Genomic DNA, 26489 nt, shown 5'->3' with positions numbered 1-26489 from the left:
CCCAGTCAGAAGACGCTGGTCAACGTCCCGTAATATCACAGTAGTAAATAGTGTATGATCTCAACACCTCTCAACAACAAAAGTCCACACCTACTTTTAATTAGGTAGAAAATTAATATAACATCGATACGGTGAAGCTGTAAAGCCGTTCTTACAAGCAAGGAATGACAGATACGAGAGTATGTCCTTGGTCTCTGTTTAATTATTTGTTTATTTGTTTTCTTTAGCAATCACAGTGAGGCTTAGTAGAATATTGTTCTTTACCAGATCTTTGCAATTTAAAAACAAGAAAGTCTAGGCAAAATCGTTCATTATTTGTGCTAAAGAAGACATACTTTCTTTATCTTTGGATTGCCGTCTCGTCGCTGATATATCTCGCTGAGATTGTCCATCGAGTGTTCATAGAGTAATTAGGATCCGGGTTAAAGTGTCACTATTACGAAAGTTTCCAATGTTTACCAGTCATAAAAATTCAATGCATACGTTCAATTAAAGTCGTACAGCTGGGCACAAGTTGAACATTTCTGTAATACGTTATCGACATTCAATCGAAAGGTGTGGTATCGAAGAGCAACATTTAGCATGAATCTTTTTTTTCATTTTTTTTTTTCTAATTTTAGCATTTTAAATAAAACTAATGTTTCCAAACGAATAGAACGATATTACTTGTCAATAAATGTCATCGACTCTAAATATAGGTATTTCGAATACATGGGACACAGAGGTTTTAGAGCATGCAGTGCTATTTTTAATTAACAGTTCACTTTATATCGATTCCTTACTATTTAAATCTGAAGCGTATGTAAGTAAGAAATAGGATTATACTAATTTAAACTGTATACAATTTCTCGAAGACACCCCATATAAAAGGCAGAAAAAGACAGCCTACTTTGTAACACAGACGTTTTTGTTCTTTACCAAGCTCCTGATATATTCTACTTGCGAACAGAAGCACATTTTCTACTTTGCTTTCACTATCTGTACTTCTCCTTTTCAATATTTTTCTGCCTGGAGCGAGAGACGTTAGTTTTACGGAACTCTTTTTGGATTTTGTTTGTTAATTTGTAGTACCAATGTAGATTTTTTTAATTTCTTTTTGATGCTTTGTCGATAGGATCAAGAATATTATAGAACTCGTATTTTGCTAGTAATTTTCCTTGTCCTTACGATAATTCGTCCTGATTTCTCAGAGTGCTTTTGCAGCGTTTTTCTAAGAAGCCTCCACTGACAGCGATTTGGGAAATTTCATTTGATGCTAGTTATACACGGTGAAAGAATTTCCGTCCGATTTTATGTGGGGACCAAATTATTTAATCAGTTTGGCAGTCTAATTTTTCACTAGTATGAATAGAGAAAATAGAAAAAAAATGTCAATTTGAGGTGCGTGCATGTAAGATCTAGGATCTCAAGCCTTAGTTTATTAGTTCAAATCTACGAGGAGATAACCTTCGCTTGTTTTTCGTAAATTGCGCCAGGTGTTTTAGGAGTTAAGATACTGTTTCAGATGGCTCGCGGTTTCTTCTAACACAAAACGAACTGTAGGTTTATGCCCGGATTCGAACCTAGACCAGCTCACCGACTGTCTCTTAGTTTACTCGGTAGAAATGTTACCCGCTGCGCTTTTACGGGCACTAAATTCATCGTCCAGCTATTTAGCCAGGCATCCAGTGCCGTATGTTTGCGCGTCACCTTCTCCCAGCCTCGTCGGCTGCCCTTTCCCTTTTCTAGGTCGCCTGCTCCAGGCGGCTCGCATGAGAGCGCCGCCGCCAGAACGAACCAAAGATAGTGTCAGCAATTCACCGCCGACTCACCCGGAGTGACGTCCTGCTTGTCTACCCAAGCTCCCATCATCTTGCAGCAGCAACAGCAGCTACCGCTGTTTTTTTCCCTCTCGCACGACCCGCGGCTCTCCATCTCCTTCTTCTCTTCGGCACCACACTTTCAGCGTTGGCGGCCACCATTGGCGTGAGGGTTCCACTGTCCAATGCGTCTGGCCTGTGGCTGTTCGAGTGTCTGCTGCCGCTGCTGTGAGCGCGAACCGCAATTGATATAGAAGCGACGACCGCCGTCATCTATCAATCGGTTGGTTAGTTCGTTGTTTGTCGTTGGTCGCCACAACCGCCGCCGCCGCGGCCGCCGCCGCCGCCGTCAACTCGCGCTTTACTCCTATTTAGCAGGCGGCTGGCTAAATTAGTGGTCGTGTCAAACTTTATCTGCCGGCCGGTACTCGGCTTACGTATAAGCTGACGTAGGAACGAAACAGCAGCTTTTGTGTGTCTCTGCTAAACGTTGATTGATGCTGAGACCAGTATTGCTGCCTTAACAGCAGTCAAAACATTAGCAACAATAAGCGACAATAGCATAGCGGTCAGCACTTCACCGTTCGAACACTCCAACCAGTCAGCCAGAGGCGTGGATCGACATAGACGAAATAACACAACGGGACAGCGCTGCTTAGCTGATAGTACGCGTTGCATTGGAAGTGTCCTCGTGGAAGCCACCCGGTGTGCAGGCCCAACCGGTTCCTGTAGACATCGTCGTACACAGACAGGAACATCCAATATTCTGGCCTATTCTATCCAGAACCGCTGTGCACTGTGTGTTGGATTCTGTAGCAGGAGCTTTTTGGATAGCGATACGGCACTAGTATCAGCAGAAGAAACTGTCTTGCTTCTGGCTATTTGGGTAGGGAGCTTGGTCCGAGTGGAGCTACCGCGCTGGCACCCTATTGCTACTAGATGAGGTGTAGTAGTGGTCATTGTGTGGAGTGGCAGTCAGCGTTTCGACCCTATGCTTCGTGTTCTTTTGTTTTTGGAGCTGTTAGAAAGCTGAGAGCTTTTGTCATCTGCTAGCTTAGTTCATTCTACTGTTATTATTATTATTATTGTTGTTGTTGTTGTTGTTGCTGTTTGTTATTCTAGTTCGTTCCGTCATTAGCAGAGCGTGTCAGCGCGCGCCGCGACTGAAAGAGGACGGACATTCAAAGTAAAACGGAGAAACACGCTGGGTAAGCTAGACTGAAAGCTGATTGAAAGTTTATTGCCACGAGGAGTTAGTTAGTTCGCCCCATAGATACACATCTGTATCTTGAACACGACAAGGAAAACATCGGATCTGCGGACACGAGTGGAATCGCGAGGTCAGTCAGTGAAGTTCAAGGGCAATACAACAATTGCGTGAGAAGCGTGCACTAATGAAGTGTTAAGTATTTCGATTTGCTTAGGTTATTGATTCTTCTCACGTGAAATCTGGAAATCACGCAAAATCTTCTGGAAATTAGCTAGAAAAAACGTGCTCTCACTTAACTCTGTGTATTGTCAATACTATCTAGATCGAAGTTTCAACGGGGCTGGTGAGTACAATCTATCAGTGCTTTCAGTAACATTCTCCTCACGGATTCACCAATAAACAGCTGACAGACAACTGCTATTACGTTGAGGCCACTATTCAATAATAAGCTGTTATTGTTATATCTCAGTGAAAGTGAACGATGCCATTAATACGTTAAACGATCTGTATATAAACTGCAGTAGAACTGGAAGAGGACAACTGCGGACTCGCGCGAAACTTACGGAAAAACGGATCTGCGACACGTCAGTGTGCTGTCTGATACTTTGGTTTTATAATATTACCCTGCGTTGGGACAAATTAAAAAATCAGTAAACGCAAAGAATACATTGTGGCTCAAATATTGTCAGATCCCCACTAGCAGTACGGTGCTGCAGACGTCGCCTGTATAATAATTCCTCGTTGACAAGCGCCTGACATCGACTGGATTTCAATCGGTCTCATCATGCTCGACTATTGTGATCCACTGTAAGTGTTCTCTTTGCTATATTATTATAGATCAATGAACTTCCTTTGTTGATTCAGGAGGGGATTTATAGTATTCTTGTTGAGTATATACAATCGTTTGAAAAATTTATTCTCCACACAAGCGTACTTCACTCATCGGTAGGAAAAACTTTCAACCTACGTAGCATGGTTTTCACTATAGGACGTAATTCTCGTCAGCGTAGCTGTTAAGTCATTTACGTATAAATGGATCAGAGCGAGTAAACGCGGTCCGACCCAGCCACTATTAACGGCTCACAAAAAGGTCTTTTCGAGTTACATCTTGTGACATGAAGTGCAACGAGAACTTCATTTGTGTTCCGTTATTTATAACGCATAGGCCGATATTCAAACTTGATGTCACTACCAAAGCTATGGTGGCATCGGTCATGTCATGAATAATTTCCTGTTCGCTGTTGGTAAATCTGACATCTTACGCCATGGTCGACTCTTGGGTGAAGTGTTTGTATTTATTGTATCTCAGAATAATCAGAAAAATTGAAATTAGACAATGGCTAATGTAGTTTTCTTCGGACCCAATCGGCGTCGAAGTGTGGACGTAGTGATTATGGGATCTTGTTAAAGAAATAGGAAATGTATCAAGTTCGTAGAATAGAGAACAAGTCTTTGACACCTTTCGGGTAACCTCAAAGTTTAGCCGTTGGAGTTCTGTTCGGAATTAGCAACCAGCCTTCAAAAAACGTACTAGTTTTTACCCAAACGTCGCGCTTGTTTGCTGACAAATAAAATGAAGCAGTTAGTTATATAATGTTAACGCGGCTTTATTCGTATGACAATTTCAAACAGTCATACCGAGCGTTACCACCTCATTCCCCTCCAGTTGAATTTGGTTCGACTTTGTGACAGCTTTTTTTTAGGTAAACGGTTAGACACCAAAGTAAAACATGAAATATTTCCAGCGAAGCATTGTGCAGGTTCGACTGTACTTAGGGCGTCTCAACCTTCAAGTTTATACGTTTTTTGTATACTTTTATTTCGGGGGTGTGTGCACGTCTTTTTGGCTAGTTGTCGGGACGTGAACTAGGTCTCACTGGGCGAACTGGCTGTGACAGACGCCGAACCCTGTAAGCCAGAGTCTGTGGCCGTTTAAAAGGTCTATAGATAATCACGCATGGAGAATATTGGCTGGGAACTGTGGGTCAGCGGGGTCACTGTAGCCTCGCTTTCTCAAATCGAATGAAGTCCGCTATAACCACGGGTTTTACTTCATCTAATCTTCCGGTAATTCGGCACCACTACATACCGTCCTATTACGGCCAATGTTTCGGTATCCCGTTCTATTTCTGGCAGGTCGCTGATATCAATCTATTGCTTTCTACGTGTAGCCTTCTTGGGATGGTAATGGTGTCACATGAAACAGTTGTTTCGGAGTGCCGATGTAATCTACTGACAAGCGTCCGTAACAGTGTTGTCGACGCTTGACAAATCGATTGGGAGATTTGGTTGTCTAAAAGTGAAGATATTACCAGTCTTTCCTTTATGTAAGGTGCAAAAAAAAAGCAAGTGAAAAATTCGTCCAATTCAGGCGCTTGTCCAGCTCCTTTTAACCACCAGATAGACACTTCTTTGCGGAACTTACTGGGTCAAAGAGGTAAGCGTAGGCGCTCGAGATAACCTTGTTTCCAGCTGACCGGCCATTTCGTATTCGTTATTTAAAGAAAAAGCGTGCCCGCTATACGAAATTGGCAAGTTGGATGTTATTCCAACATAAAACCGTATCATCAGATACAATTGTGACCTATGAGTGAAGACTATCGGTTGAGTAGACCGGTACGCCGGTGGTTTGTTTGCGGACAAGTGGGGCCCTTTGCATAGAGTACCTCCATAAATACATCGTTTAAAAATTTTACACGTAGCAAATACCAATGCTAAAATGCACACAGTTTTTGAAACTTATGTTGAGTCACCGACTACACCATTATGTAGGCCATCCAGGGATGTGCGGAAACTACGAAAGTAGTCAAATAGGCCCAAAATGCTCGTGGCTCTTTCATATCCTAATTTATACCAGTCCAAATCTTTACTAATTAGGACTACAAACTGTTTGGATCATGAAGCTGGCTTCCCCCTGACCAGTTAACAGTCTTCTGGTTCGGCCATTCTCGTGTAGAAGTGTTTCGCATAATATCGTTGATCATCAGCAAGTACTTTTTTTTTGCGGGCGTCAATATATAAGGCGTTGTATCGGAACGCTTTTGAATGCTGTGGGGAATGCGCGCTGGGCCGGACTTTTTCTGATTTATGTTTGACGATAGCCATCGAGACCGCAGAAATCTTAAGAGTAGTCTCTTCAACGCAAATCAAAGAGCGCATTGAAAGCTGTCGGCCATACAGACCAAAAGATGTTACCACATCATCATTCTTAAGTCGTAATGGACTGTTGTGTGAAGATTTCAGTGACATGTACGTTTAACGAATTGGCAAGGTTGAGTCCTCACTTGGTGGAGACGCAAGCCTGCACCGCATAGTATGTCAGGTCGAAGTGGTCTGCTGACGTTAACTCCTTTCGACATGAAGTCGTCCCTGAGTAAAGCCAGGAAAATAAGGCCACAGCAACGTGAGACTGACCTCTGCGTGTCTCTTCACCTGAACCAAACTCGCATCTGAAAAATCGCGAGCAACAGGCGGGTGTTTAATTAGCAGCCTATAAACCATATAGTCTTCTGTGGTGAATGACTGAGATTTTCAACGCTCTCTTGCATCATGCGGCAGGGATGGGTTCAGATGACGAGTCCAATTGTAGATCGACCCCGCTAATATCCGCAGGCGAGGCTAATTTCCCGATACGCTCAACCGTTTGCAACAACAAATTGTATTGTTTAGTTAGAAGTTGCAGGTCTTAAGCCCGGCTTCTTTTCTAGAATTGCTATGGAATAACTTGCTCCTTTTTGCCTTCGTTCTATCCATCAATGACCTAACAAGCTTTCCAAAGCGCTCATTAAAGGTACCTTCGTTTTCGTCGCAGCATACTGATAGAAAATAACTGTTATAACAGGTAATAGCAGGCGTATTGCGGCTGCAAAGATCTTTAAACGTTTTCACTGTATTCACTAACGCGCGTTTAGCCCCGAAACAAGTAAGCCCATTTCGTCGTTCTTAAAAACCACAGCTAGCTATTGTCAGCACTAACTAACTCTGGGCAAACGATTTACCAACTAACTAGCTTCATACGCACTGGGGTGTTACGGATGCACTAACAATTGCGGTTGGATTTCGCACTACTTTGACGCCCCTTCTGTGACGAAGCTTTGAAGTTACGTTTTTGATTCTGCAGAAGAACTGGAAGACTTTTAAATCCCTCAAAATAACGACTCTGGCAGGAATGCAGTCGGTAGGACGATCCTTTCATAACTCGCTTCGAACGGCTAAGTTCACATTGTCATATACCCAATGCGCTGGGATATTGTTAGTGATAAATAAATAAACTGAATATAAATTAATTAAAATATCGCGAAGAAAGAAGCCGTGGCCTTTACTTATTCAAACATCCGGCTCTTATTTATAATCGAAGCTATAAATTATCCCGTCCATGCCATTTGATTTGTAGGTCCATTGGAGATAGGGTCTGGTATCACCGACGGGCCAACTGTAACGAAACCTCTATAGAAGATTTAGGCATTTATGTCTAAATCTACAAATGATCGCTCACATTCCACGCTGAGTACAGCTGCAAAAGAGCGTATTCAATTCGGTAAAGCAGGCCGACAAATGCAGAATCATTCATCTCAATAATGCCAACTCGGCTTTAGGGATGATGGTTGTTAAGATCGACGTTCACGAAACTATAAATTCAAAAAAGCACACCACGGCGTGGCCTATTCAAATACCTTCGTACAGATGGTCCTACCATAGGCCATGAAGTTCCCAAACACCAGACGCATCTGGCATTTAGCGGACCTCTAGCAACCACCCACTATTTGTCTCTGTGTTAGTGTATTTCGAGATGAGCTTCGTTCAACTAATTAGCAAAAAGTAACTGCTAAGTGTCAGTGAGTAAAATCGATTAGTTTTTGAAGAAGAAACATTAAAAGCCAGTGGGATCCCTTTTAAGCGCGTTGACTGGCCGGCCGGCAGGTAATTGTCCAGGTTTTAATTGACAGTAATGGCAAACGCCTACTCATTTATTGTAACCCATACTGTGGTGTTCGCGTTCATGGCTTCGACGGCGATTGCTCCGCCATCAGTGTCTCGTTTTAGTGCGAAGCTGCCTAGCGCAGACGTGTCTGCCCCACCATTAATTTCGTTGAAGGGCTTTGCTGTAGATGCTATGAAACCATTGATCCGTTGTTCAGAATTGTCACCAATGTCAGGTAGGGCAAACTTCGATTTCGAAAACGATGGTGTCTGGGATAACGGCGATAATGACAAAGATAAGGCATCGATAAAACTCTGCGTCTTGCACTTCACGAATTATACTACGCCGCAGCTGGACGGCTCAGTGTCGAGTCCTTCTGCTGAAGACATGGAGAATCCTTCAGGGAAATTTGAATTGCTCCATTTTATGGAACCAATACTATCGATTACGAAGGGCGAACTGGCATCCGAATCCAATATCGTGGGATCGAAATTTAAGTCGGATAATGTGGAACCATTGCATGATCCTGTAGGACCAATATTACCTATCGATGGCCGTGACTCGCAGTCATTTCAAATGCATCTGACAGACGATCTTAACGAAAAGATACCGCCCTTTAAATTCATGAAACTAACTAACGAATTGTCACTGGAGCCTTTGCAATTGGTTCAAGACCCTAAGAGCGAAGAGTTGTTGCATAATTCAGAGGAGTCAGTATCAAAAGTTGATAGCCATAAACTGCACGCGTTTCCCGTGTTTCTAGCAGACGAAACTGAAAGTGGCAAAGCGTCGTCCGAATCCGTGAAACCAAAAGAAAAGTCTGAGAGTGACGATTTGTCATATGATTCTCGGAGACCAAGATCGACTATTTACGGTAACGAGCGTCAATCGTTTCCCAGACATCCAAGAGACAGACTGTCGATCGAATCGACGGAACCAGGTGGCACTATTAACAGGTACGAACCGCCATCCGAGCCAACGAGACCGAGACCCAAGTCTGATAATGACAAAAAGCGATTCGAGCCCATGGCATCTACGTTTTCAATCGATATTATACGCGTGCAGAACAAGAGCGTCGACCAAGGATCTGATAAACTGCCGTCGTCATTTGAATCACCGCGTGAACGCTGGCAGGATTTCTATAGGCCGATCGAGCATGATAGTCAACTGCAAGTGCGTTTCGAAAAATACCCAAAAGCGCTTACAGAGCCGTCAAGAACTAACTACGTTATCAATATTCCGGGATGTAGATCGTCTCACATGCTACAAAATCATTTCGCCCAATCGAGAAATAAACTCGCCATGATACGAAGCATAGTCATTGACCGCTCTAGGGTCCCTTTTTCCACACAGCGGCTAGGCCAAGCAAAGGCACATGTCATGCCTATGATGAACGTATCAGTTTGGCCAGCAAAAAACGTACTCAGCCAAATGTCCAATTTAAAGCCTGGCAAGCCAGACATAAGGCCGTTTTTGGCGACGCTCTTGGGCGTCAGTCCTCAAACCAACTTCTACGGAGCCGGCATTGCTGGCGGGTTAAGCCAACAAGACATTTCCTCGGCAGCAGTAGCTAGTTGGGTCTGATGTGGACTCAGAGCCAATATTTGAAGATGATAGGTGGACGAAGCTGTTCCTCCAACGGATCGCTGTTTTTTATTTCTATACAATAACACGCGAAGACGACAGACGGATATGTCAGTGTTTTCAGTATTCATCAGTATACAAACAACCACATCATAACCTCATACCGTTGGGTATATCAGTACTACCAAAATCGTTAATTGAACTACTACTGTTTCTAATACTTGAACACGTCTTAAAAGAAAGACCATAGAAAAATCTAAACCTGCTAAGCTGGATAGCTGATTGATTATGAAGCTTGATTATCAAGTATTATATAGTGTATCCTTAATCAACTTTAACTGATGTTAAGAGAAAACTGAAGTTGTCCTTTCTGGTGTTGGTCATTGACACTTGGACGTCAGCAATACGAATAACGCTGACAAAAGTCTTTAATACACTCTACTAATGATAAATAAATCAATGACCAGCTCGTTCAATGCTGGCAAATTTTATGGTGCAGTTATATTTACCTAATGCTCTATAGAGACAGAACAGACGACGAAATTATGGGTTATTGTTGATTTTTCTGGAGTTGTAAAAGGTATCAGGTCTGGACTATTATGCCGTTAGTTGTCAAAACAATACAACTACCCAAAAGTAAAAGTATAATAACAATGCTATTTTGTTTTTGCTGCCCTTATTGTTTATAAATCAAAATTAATGACAACTTGGAGAGATGTTAATTTTTATCTGGCCCGCTTGATAGGCAAAGCTTGATCATTTTCTAGGTATGTCTTCTGGAATCATCACAACTAATAGGCTATTTATCAATATTACCGCCGTAATGTACGTCGTCACTCGATCTGGCAGTTTCGAAACAGAATTTAGCGGTTTTTAATGATTCGAAGATGGCGTGCAGTACGGGCGTATTCATTCAATACACAAGGCCGCTAAAACCTGGATGCTATTCTTGTTTACAGGATATCAGCCATATGCGTGTATATATATATATATATATTTTTGCATGAACGTGCAGGGGCGGAGCAGATTTCGGGCAGTTTCGATTTGATTTAGCTTTTGTTGCCTCGTTTGATTTTAGTTTCTCACCAAATATAAAAGATGTGACGTATCAGTGTGTTGTAAAGCAAAAACCGTTGTTAACCGTAGCAATGGCCACGGCTATCGTAGCGGTGCTGGGAAATACAACGGCCGAAACTGTGGCCAGCGGAAAAGTTTTCCCGCGATATGACAGCGAACGACAGTGAACACTGTATAGTGTTGTGCCGTTGAAGCCTATATAATTCGTACTTTTACCTATGGTTATAAGAATCGCGCAATAAACGGTCAGCAGCCGTCAAACTTAATAGGTCAGTATAAGTCAAGCTAAAATCTGTCTGGGGTGACCACGCTTTCTACCGCGGAGCTGGAAAATTATCCTTGCTAACCAACTGATCAAAAAACGCGACGAGACTGCTCTACGAAGTCAGTCCAACAGAAAAATACATACATACATACATAATCGCAATAGAAATAAAAGCCCGCTAAGGGTAAACTTCGTGTGTGGGTCAATCGGAGTTGCTGCGCTGGCTATAAGAAAAAAAGCCGTTAGCAAGGTAAAGGCCGTCGCGATTTCGCTCATTTCAGCATTCTAATAGAATTTGATGTTTATCCGCGTCGACTTGTTCAAATAAGAGACATCTACCATCTTCGTTTTACTGTGTGAAGACTCATCAGCGGCACGCTAGCTTCAGGCGATCAAGGCAAAGGTGTTGATGGTATCTATTTCTGTTAAGTTTAATCGAAAAGTTAAAATTCGGTTAGGACTGTCATACATACATACATATATAGATGCAAAAAAAATGTATATTTTTTGTGGAATTGCATAGAAAAATGGCAGCAACATAAATCGTCGAGTTCGTGTAAAAAAGTTCACAATCTTGGTGAGGATTCGTCCAATGAATGAAAAGATTACATAACAGCAAACTGTAAAGTTTCATTCTGTTTTCCGACATGCTTAGCATGTGCTTTTGTTCACTTACCTTTAGGGCAAACAGACTGCTATATATATATATATATATATATATATATATAAAGCTTAACGAATCCTCATCCTGCTGACATGTATTCTATTGAGACGGGCTAAGATGGAGTCGTGGTTTACTTATCACATCCCATACGACTAGTGGCCCTAAACTAAGTTACTCAATCTATGATGATAACGAAGTGCCCAGCGAATTTCGAACATTTGGCGCAAGCGATTTCAGTAGTTGTTGAGGCTGTCAAGTAGGAAAACAATGAGTAAGGAGCGCGCTACTATTCCCGCAGACATACACAATCATAGACCTCTTAAGTTTATATTATATAAACTTAAAAGGTCGATGATTGTGCTGGCGGCATATTAGTTAGCAAACGTAGGATAGATGAACTGCAATATCAAAGACGCCGGAGATGTCGATCTTGACGAATGGCTTTCAATGAAATTTAAGGGACGCAGTTAATCTGGCGGACGCAAGGTTTTTGGAAGTTTAATAGACGCATTTTCGTGTTAGACGTGTAATCATAATTTTCCACTGTGTGGAAAACTCCCCCTGGGACAAGTCAAGCTATTGCGAGCGTGAAAAATCGCATTTTACTCAGATTATCTTGCCGTTGGATCAGTCAAGCATGCTAATTATGATGATCTCAAATGATGCTAATTATGGAAATTGCTCCAGCTAATAATCCAGCTTGGTCTCCTAAGCACCTTGTGGTCCAAAGTAATTGTCAAGCACCCGAATTGCTTGCGAGTAATTTTCCTCCATTTATGATGACTGCAATTTTGTTACATAAATCCGTTATGACGCCAACACTGTTGCTGTGTTCATTTACGCTGTCTCGATAGACAAATTTTATCTATATACAGAACAACGTGGAAGGCGATGAGACTCTGGCAAATACTCAGAGAAGTTCAGGATACTGCTTGAAGGGTTTTGTGTCGAACGTTTGGGTGAGCTCCCAATAATCCCGTCAAGGGTTTGACAGTCCGATAACAAAGTATACTGATTTTTCCTGAGCAAAAAACTGTCGAGCCATTACCACTATGCCATATTACCGTAGCGCTTTACGTACGGGTAAATGATATAAGCACACTTCAAATATTTGAAAATACCTATGACATGTCCTAAGTATAATAATAACATTAGTCTAAATATGAGCTACATGCCTTTTGCCAAAAATTTTATAGACTTTTGCAAAAAAAATGTGCCCTTGTGTAAGTATTCGAGTGGGAGGCAAATTATCGTTGTCTGACGATTAGCATGTGTCATTGCGCATTTGCAGTAAGGCTACTGATTTTCCAGTATCCTCAGCGTGTAATGGCTCCCGGATCCTTGTAATCGGGTGACCGCTTGTAATCCGCTTAATAATTGTAATTGCGACCACAGATCCCCTAAGTAAAGCAGTAACAGTATGTATTATGATGATGAGTTGCATGCACAGGCAGAACCGTGGATTTAGCGGAGAGTGAGAGAAAGCCTGCGTCTGTTGGCCTCAGTTCTCCCGGAAGTGGCCGTAGTGAAAAAAAAATCCTATGTAATCTGTCTTTTCGAAACAAACGTTACTGTCGACGATTGTGAACAGTTGTTTCTCTCATCGCACGAAAGGGCAAAGTAAACTGGACGGAACTATGTTATTAAATAATGTTACAGTGGTAATATTCAGTAGCTGCGCAGAGCCTTGTTTTGTCCGTTTTGCTGCTTAAGGCAGTTTTTTTTTCTTTTTTTTTTTTATCTTCGGGTCGAATAAGACTAGAACAGTAATTACTGTTGTGACGAAATTAACGAACTCTTATCGTTGAGCTTAGATCTTCATGATGGTCGTGTTGGTAGAGATTTTGTTGATTTTCGAAATCTCAAAAAATCCTACTTGCTAGTTAGTCTACATGCGCTATTCGGATACGAGACATATTTTGCAATGTCACCATTTACAATGTATACGTTACATGATAGGAATCCTTATTTGGGTATGATATATTGGCCTTTGGCAATCTACCACAGCTAGGGATCACAGCTTTTGCTATTGTGAATGAACAGCACCTTCGAATTTTCCATGATCGTATAGTATTTGCATCAGATGGTTATTATATCAATTCAAAGATTTTTTTCTTTCGGATTAAACAGGCCCCTATTACAAATGGGTTACGAGCTAGCAGTCGAAAGACCGTTTTGCCTTAGTTGGAAAACATAGGCAATAGATCACGTGGACATTGTACCAGACAAATGGCGTCCAAGTGCGTCAGTGATAAGGGCATTACTATATATACATTCGCCATCCATACAAATGCAATTGTTATTGCTTTATTTTTTCGTATAAGATAAATAAGCTACAGATGGTGTGATTGTCCCCTTTGCCATCAAATAGTTGCCGTGACGATGCAGTGGTGACGTTTTTGCCTGTCAAATTTAGAATGCATAGAGCTCTAGGTTGAAAACCCGGCGTCGGCACATGCCATCTTTTCGCGTTGAAAACGAGCTATGTCAGCGATGCTTAACCAAGGTCGACGTACTTTACAACCCGAAAACACTGAGGTGTAAGAGTTGAAGCCGATTAAAATCATTGTATAATAAGAACATTGCAAACCACTTGTTGTACTACCTGTGGACTGTGAAACAGTATGTGATCAAAGGTTTAACAATGTCACAGTTTCTATAATAATTCACACGTACAGGCGCTGCCCTGAGCGTGAGGTCATTGATTTTTTTATTTCGCCCGGACACAGTAGAGAATTTTACTTTTCGAATTTGTTTGACATTTCTAGTGCATTGGTCAATTTATCCTCGCTGGTAACGTCGTGGCTGTTTTTTGGAAGGTGCCCTATGGGCGAGCTGGCGTCCAACAGCAGAACTCGTTGTTCTCGACTCTCGTGATAAGGCCACGGCTATCCTTAGACAAACAAATTTCGTGTTTTCGGCTACGCTTTCGTGTGCTGAAGATATTATGCCTGTTGTGCTTAACCTAGCTACCATATGTTTCAAGTTTTTCCTGCGGTTTTATGATCGTTCGTTACGCATTTCGTCTGACGGTTCCCATTCCCTTTCAACCTGAATTCGGCCGTAAGTCATCTCTGTTCATCAAACAAAAACGTTATCACCCAACCATCACGGCAATCTAGATAGTGATGGCCGCTCGTGCTAACGGAACTGCTTAGAAGAATAGAGCGTTCCCGTCTTATTATAAATATATACATTTGTGAATTCCAATATTGTCCAGATGTCCATACTGGACGTACTGATTCCATCTCGTCTGACTATATATTTTTCGTACGCACGGACGATTCTATCCATCTGAACATTTTATTATTTTATCACGGTCACGGACACAGCAGATTTCGTCGTTTCCGACAAGTCAGTATGATCATTATCAATCAATAACTATCAATTTATACGATTCTTTTCCTGCCTTTACGGCTAGGGTACTCTTATCCGCTACATTCTACATATAGCATTAACAAATTATAGAATCATACAGAAAAAATTCAGTTGTGATTAATGTTCATATTGTATAAGTATCTTTATTTATTATCCTCGTGTCCTTGCGTGAAGATAATCCTTCCGTTCCGGAGTGAAACATCAGTTATAGAAGCACATCATGTTAATGTTGGTTTCATGCGGCGTCATGAATCGTCACCGAAAGGTTCCGGGCAATTCACAGAGGCGTTGACAGGCGACGGATATGACTGGCTGTTTATGAGAATACTAAATACGACGATAATATAGGCCAGGCCCTTACATACGTACAGAATTAGTCATCAAAAAAAAGATATATATATATATATATATATATATATATATATATATATATATATATATATATGAATGAACCAATGAAAAGAACTGCAGACCCAATAGCAAAAATTCAATGCAGTTGTTTTTTGCAGTATATACAAATTATGGTAGTATGTTTTTACTCATAGTTGAGTATGGCTATAGTTTTCTTTATGTCGGCGCTGTCACTTCTCATTAGATTGATGTTTATGCCATTAATATTGGATTATTATGTGGTACAGCCTTCGCCGCGGATCGTCGGCTTATCTAAGGACAGTACTAATAAAACAAACAAACAAACAGCGTTCGAACATTACGATTCTGTATGTAAGATCCTGCTTTGTACAGAAGAGGAACTTGTCCTTTATCGTGGAAGGCTCCTGCTACCATTATAGAACAATTCGATGTTATTATCAATAATCACTATGCGTGCCTATGTATGCACGTATATGTGTGTCCTACAAAGGTAAATGTCGTGCTCATTTAGGCAACGGTCATTTTTTTTTATACACACAGAATTCATGAAAGATATTAGCGCGGAAGTCTATAAGTACGCAGGGAGTTCGCTGCGGCGTCTATTAATATTCTTCGCGACGTCTTTAACTTTGGATCAGTTATTCGAGCGGCGGCTGTCTTCGTTTCGTGGTGACACGTGGGGTTTAGACACACTGTTACCTTATTTATATGACAATTTATGGCAGGGACGTCAGCAAAACTGGTTCACTGCCTGGCCAATTTAGAACTTTCGCAGGTAGAAGCAATGAAACGAAAAGTAAAGCTAAAAAAATTAAAACAGCAATCTCCAACTGTTCGCCTAGCTAATTTTCGTAGTTTAGGCTCTAGTTTACAGGCAAAAAAAAATCGGCTTGTTTCAAAGACGGAGAGCATATATCGTATGCAATGTGCAATGCGTGTCATTAACATCAGTCTAGATATTTGCTGAAAAAAGTCACCAAAATAACATAACACTATTTGCTTTGGATCTAGTTTTCAATATGTATTCATGTGTTTGACCGCGGCACCGTATCATTACGCTCGTCGGATAACATTTTAGATACGAACGGCATGTTAAGAACCTCTATCTACCCTTTGCCAATCGTGGAGTCCGGGTCGATAATGATCTTATCTTAATCTAAGGTTACCCTTTATATGAAATGTTCTTCGTATTCGAACCAATGAACATAGTAGGTTCGAGTGTCAAGCGCCCGGCTAGTGGCGGCTCATGTTCTCGATCTAATCTACGAAGACTTTTGATGTACAATTCTATTTGCGGCTGTCAGTTAGAAATTTCTGCCGCGGAGCTATATCTATCGTAACACTATGGCACGTATGGCTACTGCAGTGTTTGGTACGATACACCAACATGCGATAATGTAATCTGATCAAGGAACCTGAAAATTGATATCGGGTCAAACTGGCAGGGTGCTCATTGTTCATATTTGCATAGAATATCCCTTTGATGGCATAGACAGTGGTGCCATAAAACTCTGTAATACTGAGCCATCATTGTCATTCTTCACTCAGATACCACTGATTTGTCTATGCAGCTCAGTGCACATGAATTTGCTTAACGATTCTGCCCGTAATGGCAATCGGCACGCCTCGTCACAGGCGGTTATGGCTATGGGACTGGTAAAACGGGAAGCAATTACACTGGCTCTATTGTTAATCGACGTAGTCCCTTCATCAGCCAAGCTAAGCTAAGCTAAGCTCGCTTGCTGATACTCGCCGCTGTAGGTCATAATAGTCACTGTGCGAATAGTGACTAGCTCTTCTACCGCTCGTAGGCCCCATAGGGACTTAATACTAGTACTGAGCTATCGTTATCGTATGAAGCCCTCATTGAAAATGACGATTACGGTTCTGTCCATAGTGCCAGTGATATTTTCCTCTGCAGCTCTTCAAGGTCACGGCCATATCGCCATTATGCGTGTGGTCAACCATTGTTGGTTTAAACGAAGCGTACGCGGGGGGGACCGTCGGTTGACGCAGGCGCGTATGCGTGGGAGCATCACTAATACTAGTTTGGCTACTGGGACTGCCTTTGTCCACGCTGGGAACGCTACCAATTAACTATTTGGTAAAACGGTGCCCTCTTTGTAACTGCATAGACAGAACACATGGCCATCAGGTGTTTGTTAGGGCAATTAGCGCCAAACTTCTTTCATATCACAGTTCGGGAGCCGCTGTTCGGAATTGGAGTGGGAAATCTGAAAAGAATTGGAAAGCAGAGGCGAATGCCTTGTGTTTGTTATTTATTGCTCAGGGAATATATTAGCGCGGCTTTTATCATTTATCGTACGGTCATGAGACCATGAAATTCGCGGGAAGGCATGGTACTTGGCTAGAGAAAAGCACAGCCAGCTTGCCGTTCCCTACTTAATTGACCTTTCTTTGTTCGGTTGGATTTACCCTTTCGGCAATTCCAGAAAGAATTTTATCCTTCGGCCCTACTTCAATTCATTGGATTCTCAATGTATTACTTGATTGAAGAGTTCCAGAGCGATTAGTCTGTATCTTATCTTCGACAGCAGTCATATCCACCTATCTAACTGCCCGTAATTCTTGTCGTACGCGTCGGGATTTTAAGCGCCCAGAAGTTATACGCAATCAATGAAGCACGAAACTGCGTTTCCGGCATTTGCTTTATCCGTGGCGACTTGGTGACAAACTGTTTTACAACTAATAGCTGCTTTTCTTTCAGCGAAAGTAATTGAGCGGTGACAAAATAGGGGGCGCTTGGATGCATTAAATGAGCGGAAGGAGGAAATATTATTTATCAATATCACCTTTCTAACCATGGCCATGACTGAGTTGAATATCCCCTTATGTTCGAAAATTGTTTATTTTCAAGACGCTTTAATTCCACGTAGTGTCGTTACTGTAGTTAATATAACAAAGGCACCTCGGCTTGAAGTACGGGCTTCAGTATTTAGTCTTGTACGACTTATCGTAAATACGTTTTAGAAAAATATCCGTATCAAAAAGGTGTTGCCGAAATTGAGAGGGCTTTTGTCTTAGGTTTAGACGATCATTCAAGCGGAAATTCAAACGCTGTTAGGAAAAATAGTACTCGGCCATATTGCTGGGAAATGATTAAAAAAAAAAAAATAGCAATTATACTAGAAAGCAGAATAGTTTTGCTAACAGTATTCGAATCTAAGAAAAAGCAAAAATGAGACGAGCAGTCTTCTCATATATAATGCATAACGGACTGTCGAAAAAGTATTTATCATTTGAAAATTAAAATTGAAGCAGATATTTCTGATATCTTCGAATAATATGACTGAAGTAAATATGCGCTATGCCACCTTTCCACTGACGCTGCGACCTTATCGATGTATAACTGCTGTGATTTTTGGCAAAAAATTGTGGCACGCAATTTTTGCATCCCATTATTTAAACAAAATTAACTTTATTTATTAGGGGTATCCCGTAAAAAACAAAACAGAGATAGTGATTTGATAATGCAAGACCTGGACTATAGGATCGACATATTAAAACTTTCCATTGATTTTTTTTTTAATTTTTGCTAAATAGTAAAAAACGTATCTGGTCTGACATCGTTATGGCTCGTTTTTTCAATGGATTGTCATAATTTTGTTCGTTGTTAACGGTAGCGATTCAGAATTGACCGGTTTATTGAGCGACAACAGTCCACTTCCTTCTTAGTCTCACTGGGCAGATAGTGTTAGTTTCTTTGGCGTCTTCTTTGCCACAGATCGTAGAGCTTCTTATATCGTTCATATAGAGTATAGTTTCTTCTTTATTTAAACGTTATTGTCGTCATTATATGATCCGTTTTTCGTCATACGTAATCAGTTGAGTTGAAAGTAGTTCGATTAGCTAATTTCATGTCGGCCTTGTATAAATTTTGCAGCGATTCATCGACTTTTTTTGTAATTAATCGACGACTACTTTTTTTTTTAAAGTTCTTTTAATTTAAAAAATGAAAAACTGCAATAGAATCATCTTGTGCCTTCTTTCGATAACGTATCTTGGCCATAAATAGCACCATTCTTTTCATGCGCCTAGACATCACGTATGGCCCTACCTTAACAGAACTGTAAAATGGCGAATTTTTGCAGAAATTTATCTAGGTAAAGCCCGAATGAAGATGTCACCCAACAATGTCAGCAGAGCTGCCACTGCCGAAATCTCAACTTCCAAATGACACAAGTGCCAACCCGCACGATTCATTTTACCTGAGATATTTGACTTTAGAACTAGTTAATAAGAAGAACAGTCAATAGTTATTCGGTAACCCAATATATATATATACAGATCAACTCAACCTTGCCCCGATTTAAGTATATCAGTTGACGCTACCGGTAACGGCGCCACGTTATCTTAGCTTAATCATTGATTTGCTAAAGATAAACAACTGTGTATGTGTGATTGCTGCTCGCTTTTGAATTGACCCTTAGCAATTGTTGTGTAACCAATATCTTTGTAATTATGTCTAAAAGATGGTGAAACTCCGCGAAAAGTCAACCGAAACTGAGCCAGCGGCTCTTTTCAGCGCGCTAATTGCCATATATCCAGTCGACATCCTCGGTTGTTCCCGTGTTTACTATCGAAATGTCTCTGTCTGCTCTAAGACTCGTTCAGGGAATAACTCGCATGTCGATCTGATGAAGCCTGAACGAAGTCGGTGCCATACACAGAGATTTACATTGCATTTAATGGCGCCAAAACTGTTCGGTGGTGTGAATAACCCAAAGTCGCTAAACGTTTTTTTACGTATGCAGTTACAAGCATCTATAAGCGCTTAATTTTACAACTGCTGAAAACTTACCAGTATGTTCTAACATTGTTCTTTCCATGTCTGTTTTGAATTACAGAAACGCGACGTGCTTTGTTGACAAGTCAGGAGTAGACATTGCCACCGTTAAACCCCAGTACTCGTTCCTGTTCGAGTTCGAAGAACGCTTTGACAAAAATGCCAATCGGCTGTGGATGCACCAGAATTGGCATACGTCATTTTATTGGGCAGGGCTATACGTTGCCCTTGTCTTTGGTATTAGAAGGTAAATTGAGTAAAACTTTTTTCCCTTGTATATAGGTTGGGTCCATTTAGTTGATGTTGCGATTTCGCAGCGTAGTGCCTGTTACGGATTGGATCAACTTTAAACGGTACGTCTTGCACGTGCATACGTACCCATATGTGCCACAAAGAAGCACAACAACGTCACGTTAGATAGATTCTGCTCAGGTAGGTTCAACACAGTGTACGGGTTTAGATTTAAGCGCGAATTTTTCTTGTTAAGGCAGACTCTTATGTCTGTTACAGAATGGGCTAATTATATCGGAAAATGATGACACTGACAAGTGATTGAGAAAGTACGTCGTTTTAAGACACCTGGACAGATTTGCTTTACTTTTTACGTCATTCTCCATAATTCGATTTTAACCGAACACCACCTGTAACCGCACGCTGACCGTCTTGGTAAAGTATATACAGTCTGTCTAGAGTGGTCTGCTGCCCTTATGTTCTTCCCTTTTTAACCGCCAATTTTCTTGTGGCGGAATAGAGACCCGATGTACAATATATTTACGTTCAGATAGATTGGGTGGGGTTGTGGCGAATTCGAACAACTAAACATACAAACAAATCAAATAGACAAATAAAACAGACTAGAGTGGTCTCTGTGCCACAAGCACCGTTCAGAATTCGTCTCAATGAAATCATGCCGTGTACGCATATTGATGGAGCCCTAATCAGTATTTTATATTGCAGAATCTTATACCGAACGTTCAAAAGTCTAGCGAGGCTATTTTTCGGTAGCTAGTTGTTGGCTTTTTTGTTTTGTCGCCTGTTCAAGACAGAAAACCAAAGTAAATGGCGGAGAATGTTGCCCCAAATCGAGACATAAGAAGCAGCTTGACGAATCACGCTTTTTGATTCACATATATACTACTGACTGCCGTTGTATGTTTGCTCATCTGTTTGTGCCTTAGGAACAATTCTAGCAAAAACTATATTGTTATTTTGATAAATGCTAAGCTCTATTTCGGACGCATGCATCTGGTGCACCAGGGAGATTACGAAGAACCAGAAAATAACCAGGATACTAGTACTAGTAATACTACTAGTATATACCAACAAATATCAAAAATATTTCTTTCTTAATAATACTGGCAATAGAAAAATTCTTGCCCTTTATATGTCTACCAATAGTTCTTCATTATCGCTATCGAAAAATCTGCCAGTAACAGGTTATACCTCCTTCTCGAACTGCCATTAATACTCAATCATTGTGAATAGTCAAAATTGTATCATCGCTCACAGGTCGACGCCTAATTTAACTAGCATTTTCCATTATACTTTCGCTGTTCTGCCGCCGCAAAGAACCGCTGTTCACCAACGGTTCTTTGCGGAGAGCCTTTAATTAGTTGTTTTTTTATTCTGGCTAACGGCCAATATTTTTCGACGGCCTTTATCTGTTCGGCCATCTTCATGATTATTTCCTGATGAGATTTTTATTGGCCTGTCGAATGACGCCAACTTACGTACGTTACCTGTACGATAGCGGTACGCTGTCGAACGTTTGGCGGCGTCACGAGCCATTAGGTAATCGAGAGCGACGTTTCATTTATAACCGGTACCAATAGTGGCCGGCCAGTGACAATTTCATGACATTGCCCCCCAACTGTGCTATCAGCAAGCATAGCCATTGGTGGTCATTATTCAGCTGTTTTAATCAATGAGTATACAAATTTGAGTCGTCGAAAAAATCCCATTTAAGGTTAACAGGAAAGTTAACGTTTAGGTTCATGTTGAACGTGCCTGGTTTTCCTATCGTGTTTGTAGAATGTCACCTATCTAGTTGTATAGGCATAAGTTCCTGTTCGGAAGAAGGCCACTCACGGCTCTCGTCACTTCTATTTGAACAGAGATTCAGTTGATATTATGCATTTTAGTATTGGCCTGATCGCTCTGCTGTGTATAGGGGTTCTGCTATCAGCTCAGATGAATTTGTTGACACTGCCAACCGAGGAAAAAGCGCTGCCTGATCAATTTCGAAGATAATATGGGTATCAGCGCTTACAAACTTGATTGACACTGCTAAAGCGACCGATATGGTGGCCTAAACAGTGATTGGCCAAATGGAGTGCATGTCGAAGCATAACCAGTCAGTGGAGTTCTAATATTAAAAGACTGTGAAAATTATAATCCGATCGATTTTTGCTGAATGGTTGCTCATTAGCTATCTTCTGCAAAATTGCATTTTGTTCAAAGTAGTCTATAATACATAGTATGTGCTTGTTCAGCTTGGTATCTATGGATGTTATGGCTGATTATCTAGTATTGTCTCTTCTGGGTTTACTAGTCTGTCCTACTTATTAGCATGATTGGGTAAAGTCCTTGTCGCTGACACGGGGTACGGTGACCCAGTCTAACAGCTTCACGAGCAGCGATACTTCATTTTTGTCCATAAACACATGCATACATCTGCTGAAATGGTTTGCTTTTTTTTTGATACGAATATAGCTATTGATTGTTCTACGTAAGTATAATATCCACCGTTTTCAATTTTTCTTGAAATTTAATTATTGCAACGTCTAAAATATATGACGGAAATGAATAATTTGACAATGTAGACTTGAATTTACGTACGGTTAGCAAACCGTACTGGCTTTTCCAAGGCGACAAAGGACACAGCGACTGAACGCGACACGATTCACATTTGGTTAAATCGATGGGTTGTTTTTTTTTTACTTTTTATTTTCGACGAAGGGGGCTTTTTAGGACCAGTGTTAAACTATTATGTCCATAATAGTACACGTTCATCTGCTGCTAATAGCGTAGGAGACGATACATATATAATATTTTGCACTTTTTTAGGGCTCCTGATTCTCTCTGCGGATTTCCTATGCATAGTTCGTTTTGTGTTTCTTATGAAAGCCTTCGAGGCAAGCCTTTGTCCTCTTAAAACAATTTATGTGCGTCACGACTATATCGTAGCGCTGCATCTGGTTGGCATAAATGACAAAACGAGATTTCTATGGTTGTTTTAGATTTTTAGACAGTGACGCGTTTCCTAACTGCTTTTAATACGGAGTGTATAAATGTGACCCCATGAAAGCGCCAGTGCTAACTAATGGTTTGCTATACAGACTGATTCTACACTCACTTCTTATCTACTAATTCCTGTTTATTTCTCGGAATATTCGAGACAAAAGGTTTATGTCAAAACTCTGATCTACCTATTTATAAATGCTCCGACAGGCGCTGTTGTCTACTCCAGGGGCGTTTGATCTCGCAAAACCCCTGTGGATAAGAAAGTCGACTTGCCATTAGCGGAACGGAATAAAAATCTGTACAGCTAATTATATTGGGTGCTTCAGTACGAGAGAGTAAATTCTACATTTCGATGTGATTTTTACCTCCAGTCCCATAGGAGATAAATTAAAATGAATAAAAGGACCTTGTGAGCTATCTATTAAAGCTTCCAAATGGTAACGAAGCTGAGACGATGATATGGAGAAGACCATAAGAAATTTGTTATAACATTTATTATCATTGCCTAAACTCAAATATATCAGACATTGTTACTACTAATTCGCCCAGGAGCCAAACACGAAGATGACTATTTCCGTTGCCATTAATCAGTACCTTTTCGAAATCTTCTTCAAAATGCTCATTGAGCACAGTGTTACTGGGTCCGGATTGAGAGGGCGTCATTTTTAATTTGAGGATAATCTGAAGAATTACGTCATAAAGCTCATTTCATATACACATATATACAACATTACCATCTATTACTATGACAAGTTAAACCTATATCAAACAATCTAGGAAACAACAAGTTTCCTTTGGTATACTCTCCAGTAAACGGTATCTCCAATCAATATTTTCGATATGAACGTCATGGGGCGACAGTGGCGTCGAAGATTTTGACTGGCGTTTTTGGATTAGAAGCGCGTATCCTATTTTTTCAACTTGTTTTCACTGATTCCTTTCGATCGCATTGAGACGCTGTTTTATGTTTGATAAGCAGCTAGTTAAAATAAATCGTTAACCAATAAATAAATAGTTATTGCTGCAGGCACGTATTAGGAATTGATGTAATTAGAAGAGAAGGCAAAATAATTAGTTTTATGTACGTTGAAATAGTGCATACCATAAAAACATTGTCTAAGCGATGTACGTCAATATCAAAACGTATATTGAACGCTTTGATAAAATTATATATATATATATATATATATATATATATATACATGTCTTTCTTGCATTGTATGTTATGTAGACAGAAAAACGTCAAGTCTACCCAAAGAGGAGCCTAGATAATTAATCTGAGCAAACCTGCCACAGTGTCGTTGACTTTACATTCTTCTATTTGCTTCTGTTCTTGTCGACAATTTCTTGCCTTTCACAGATATATGCGAGAGAGACCGCCGTTCGAACTAAAGAAGCCTCTCGTGATCTGGAACTTACTGCTTGCCTGTTTCTCGATTCTGGGTGCATGTAGAACCGTTCCTGAGCTGGTCTACGTTTTGCGCAAGTTCGGTTTCCAGCACTCCGTCTGCAATCCTTCGTACATCGAGTACGATCGCGTCGCAGGATTTTGGACCTGGCTGTTCGTTCTGTCCAAGCTACCAGAGTTGGTTGACACAATCTTCATTGTTCTTCGGAAGCGGCCGCTCATCTTTCTGCACTGGTATCACCACGTGACGGTTCTCTGCTTTAGCTGGTATTTCTACCAGCAGCATATCGCTCCGGCCAGGTGGTACGTCGTAATGAATTACACGATCCATAGCATTATGTATAGTTATTATGCGGCTCGGGCGCTTCGTGTGAAACTTCCAGCCGGATCGAATTGGTCAATCACGTTGCTCCAACTCACGCAAATGGGCGTCGGATTCTACGTCACACTGCACGCCTACATTACGGGACCAACCTGCGCGATCGTGCCACATACTGCTCTTTGGTCGATCTATATGTATTTGTCATATTTCGGTCTATTTGCTTTGTTCTTCTATCGGGCCTACATTGACGGCGACAGTAAAAAGAAGAGTAAGCGAACAAACGCCGACGGCAAGATTGCCGAAAAGAAAATGAACTAAAAGCGTTATGAGCAAGACTGACAGTTAACGCCACAGGAAGAGGCCATGGTGAACTCATTGAGGATCGAAGGATTTGTAGGCAAAAAAAAAAAGAGAAGATGACAAAGTAAGCACAAAAACTACCGCCAGCAGATATCTGCATACAGCGGCACCTTTTTAGTCATCTTTGCAAATAGCACTGCCTTTTTTAGGCAGAAGTCGACGACTGATATTTTTGAGTTGTTCGGATTCGTATATGGTGCATACTCATTTCAGGCATTGACAGAAGAACCGCTCAGGACGCTGAAATTGTCAATATTCAGTTGATTCTCTGGCCTTCGTGAAGGCCGGCAGTACGAAGAGACCATTACGTTACCAACACTAGTATATAATAATATTGTATACGTAAATAGGAATAAATTAATAATAATAAACCATAAAATAGACGTGTGAGTTGAAGAAACTTAAGTGATTTCTATCTAGTTGAATGCATTAAATATACGCGTTTTACATTATATATACACAGAGAGAAATCAGCGTAACGTTACGATCGAGCGAGCAGCGCGAATATTACATAGGCGTCAAGGTTATTGGTGATGTGTCGGAGAGACTGATCAAGATGGTCCTAGCGATAATCAATATCCTATCAAAAACACAGCCGCGTATCAAGTATGGATACATATAATTTTAACCATATATATATATATATATATATATAAAATGATGATATTATAGGAAAATGAAATGTGATCGAACGAATTTAGTCTAGCCTGAGACTGATCGATTGTAGTCAATGCGTACCTGGTATTATGATATGACGCGTATAGTACAGAATCGTATTAGGCAATTTACCGCAGAGCTTTTGATAGGTGAGTAGCGCTGATTGATCTTAAACACTCGATAGATACTTGAATTTGGGCAAATAGAATATTGTTTTCACTCAAAGTCAATATGATTTCCACTCAGATTTAAGAAATTATCCAAAAGCTATCACTATAATGTTATCGAGCTTGGGCGTATGAGCCAATCTACGTAAACATTGCTCACAAACTATATATAATCGTCACTAGACAGTGCAGTGTATTTGATCGGGACCTACACGTGATTGCTCTATAAAAACGCTTTTTTCAGTCCTGTTCTTT

General features: G+C 40.8%; 2 protein-coding genes across 13 annotated transcripts in view; one reads left to right on the top strand and one right to left on the bottom strand.

The window, feature by feature from the left end:
- Nucleotides 1-26489, bottom strand: part of LOC111243123 (uncharacterized) — a 37190-nt gene that overhangs the window by 7235 nt on the left and 3466 nt on the right. The window lies entirely within an intron of this gene.
- Nucleotides 1826-26489, top strand: Baldspot (elongation of very long chain fatty acids protein baldspot). Of its 12 annotated transcripts, none has more exons than XM_086974488.1 (5): nucleotides 1826-2685; nucleotides 2922-3007; nucleotides 3534-3816; nucleotides 20139-20324; nucleotides 24681-26489. In XM_086974488.1, exons 3-5 carry the CDS (start codon nucleotides 3794-3796, stop codon nucleotides 25366-25368), a joined length of 897 nt encoding a protein of 298 aa, XP_086830614.1. In that variant the 5' UTR covers nucleotides 1826-2685; nucleotides 2922-3007; nucleotides 3534-3793; the 3' UTR covers nucleotides 25369-26489. The 12 variants fall into 12 exon arrangements, with proteins under 12 accessions (XP_086830614.1, XP_086830605.1, XP_086830610.1 ...); XM_086974479.1 differs by having other exon boundaries at nucleotides 3531-3816; XM_086974484.1 differs by having other exon boundaries at nucleotides 1826-2745.

This window comes from Varroa destructor, unplaced genomic scaffold, assembly GCF_002443255.2.
Source record: "Varroa destructor unplaced genomic scaffold, Vdes_3.0 BEIS01000001.1, whole genome shotgun sequence".
NCBI classification, from domain to species: Eukaryota; Metazoa; Arthropoda; class Arachnida; order Mesostigmata; family Varroidae; genus Varroa; species Varroa destructor.
Note: the sequence above shows the minus strand (reverse complement) of the source record. Positions and strands in the feature narration are given on the sequence as shown.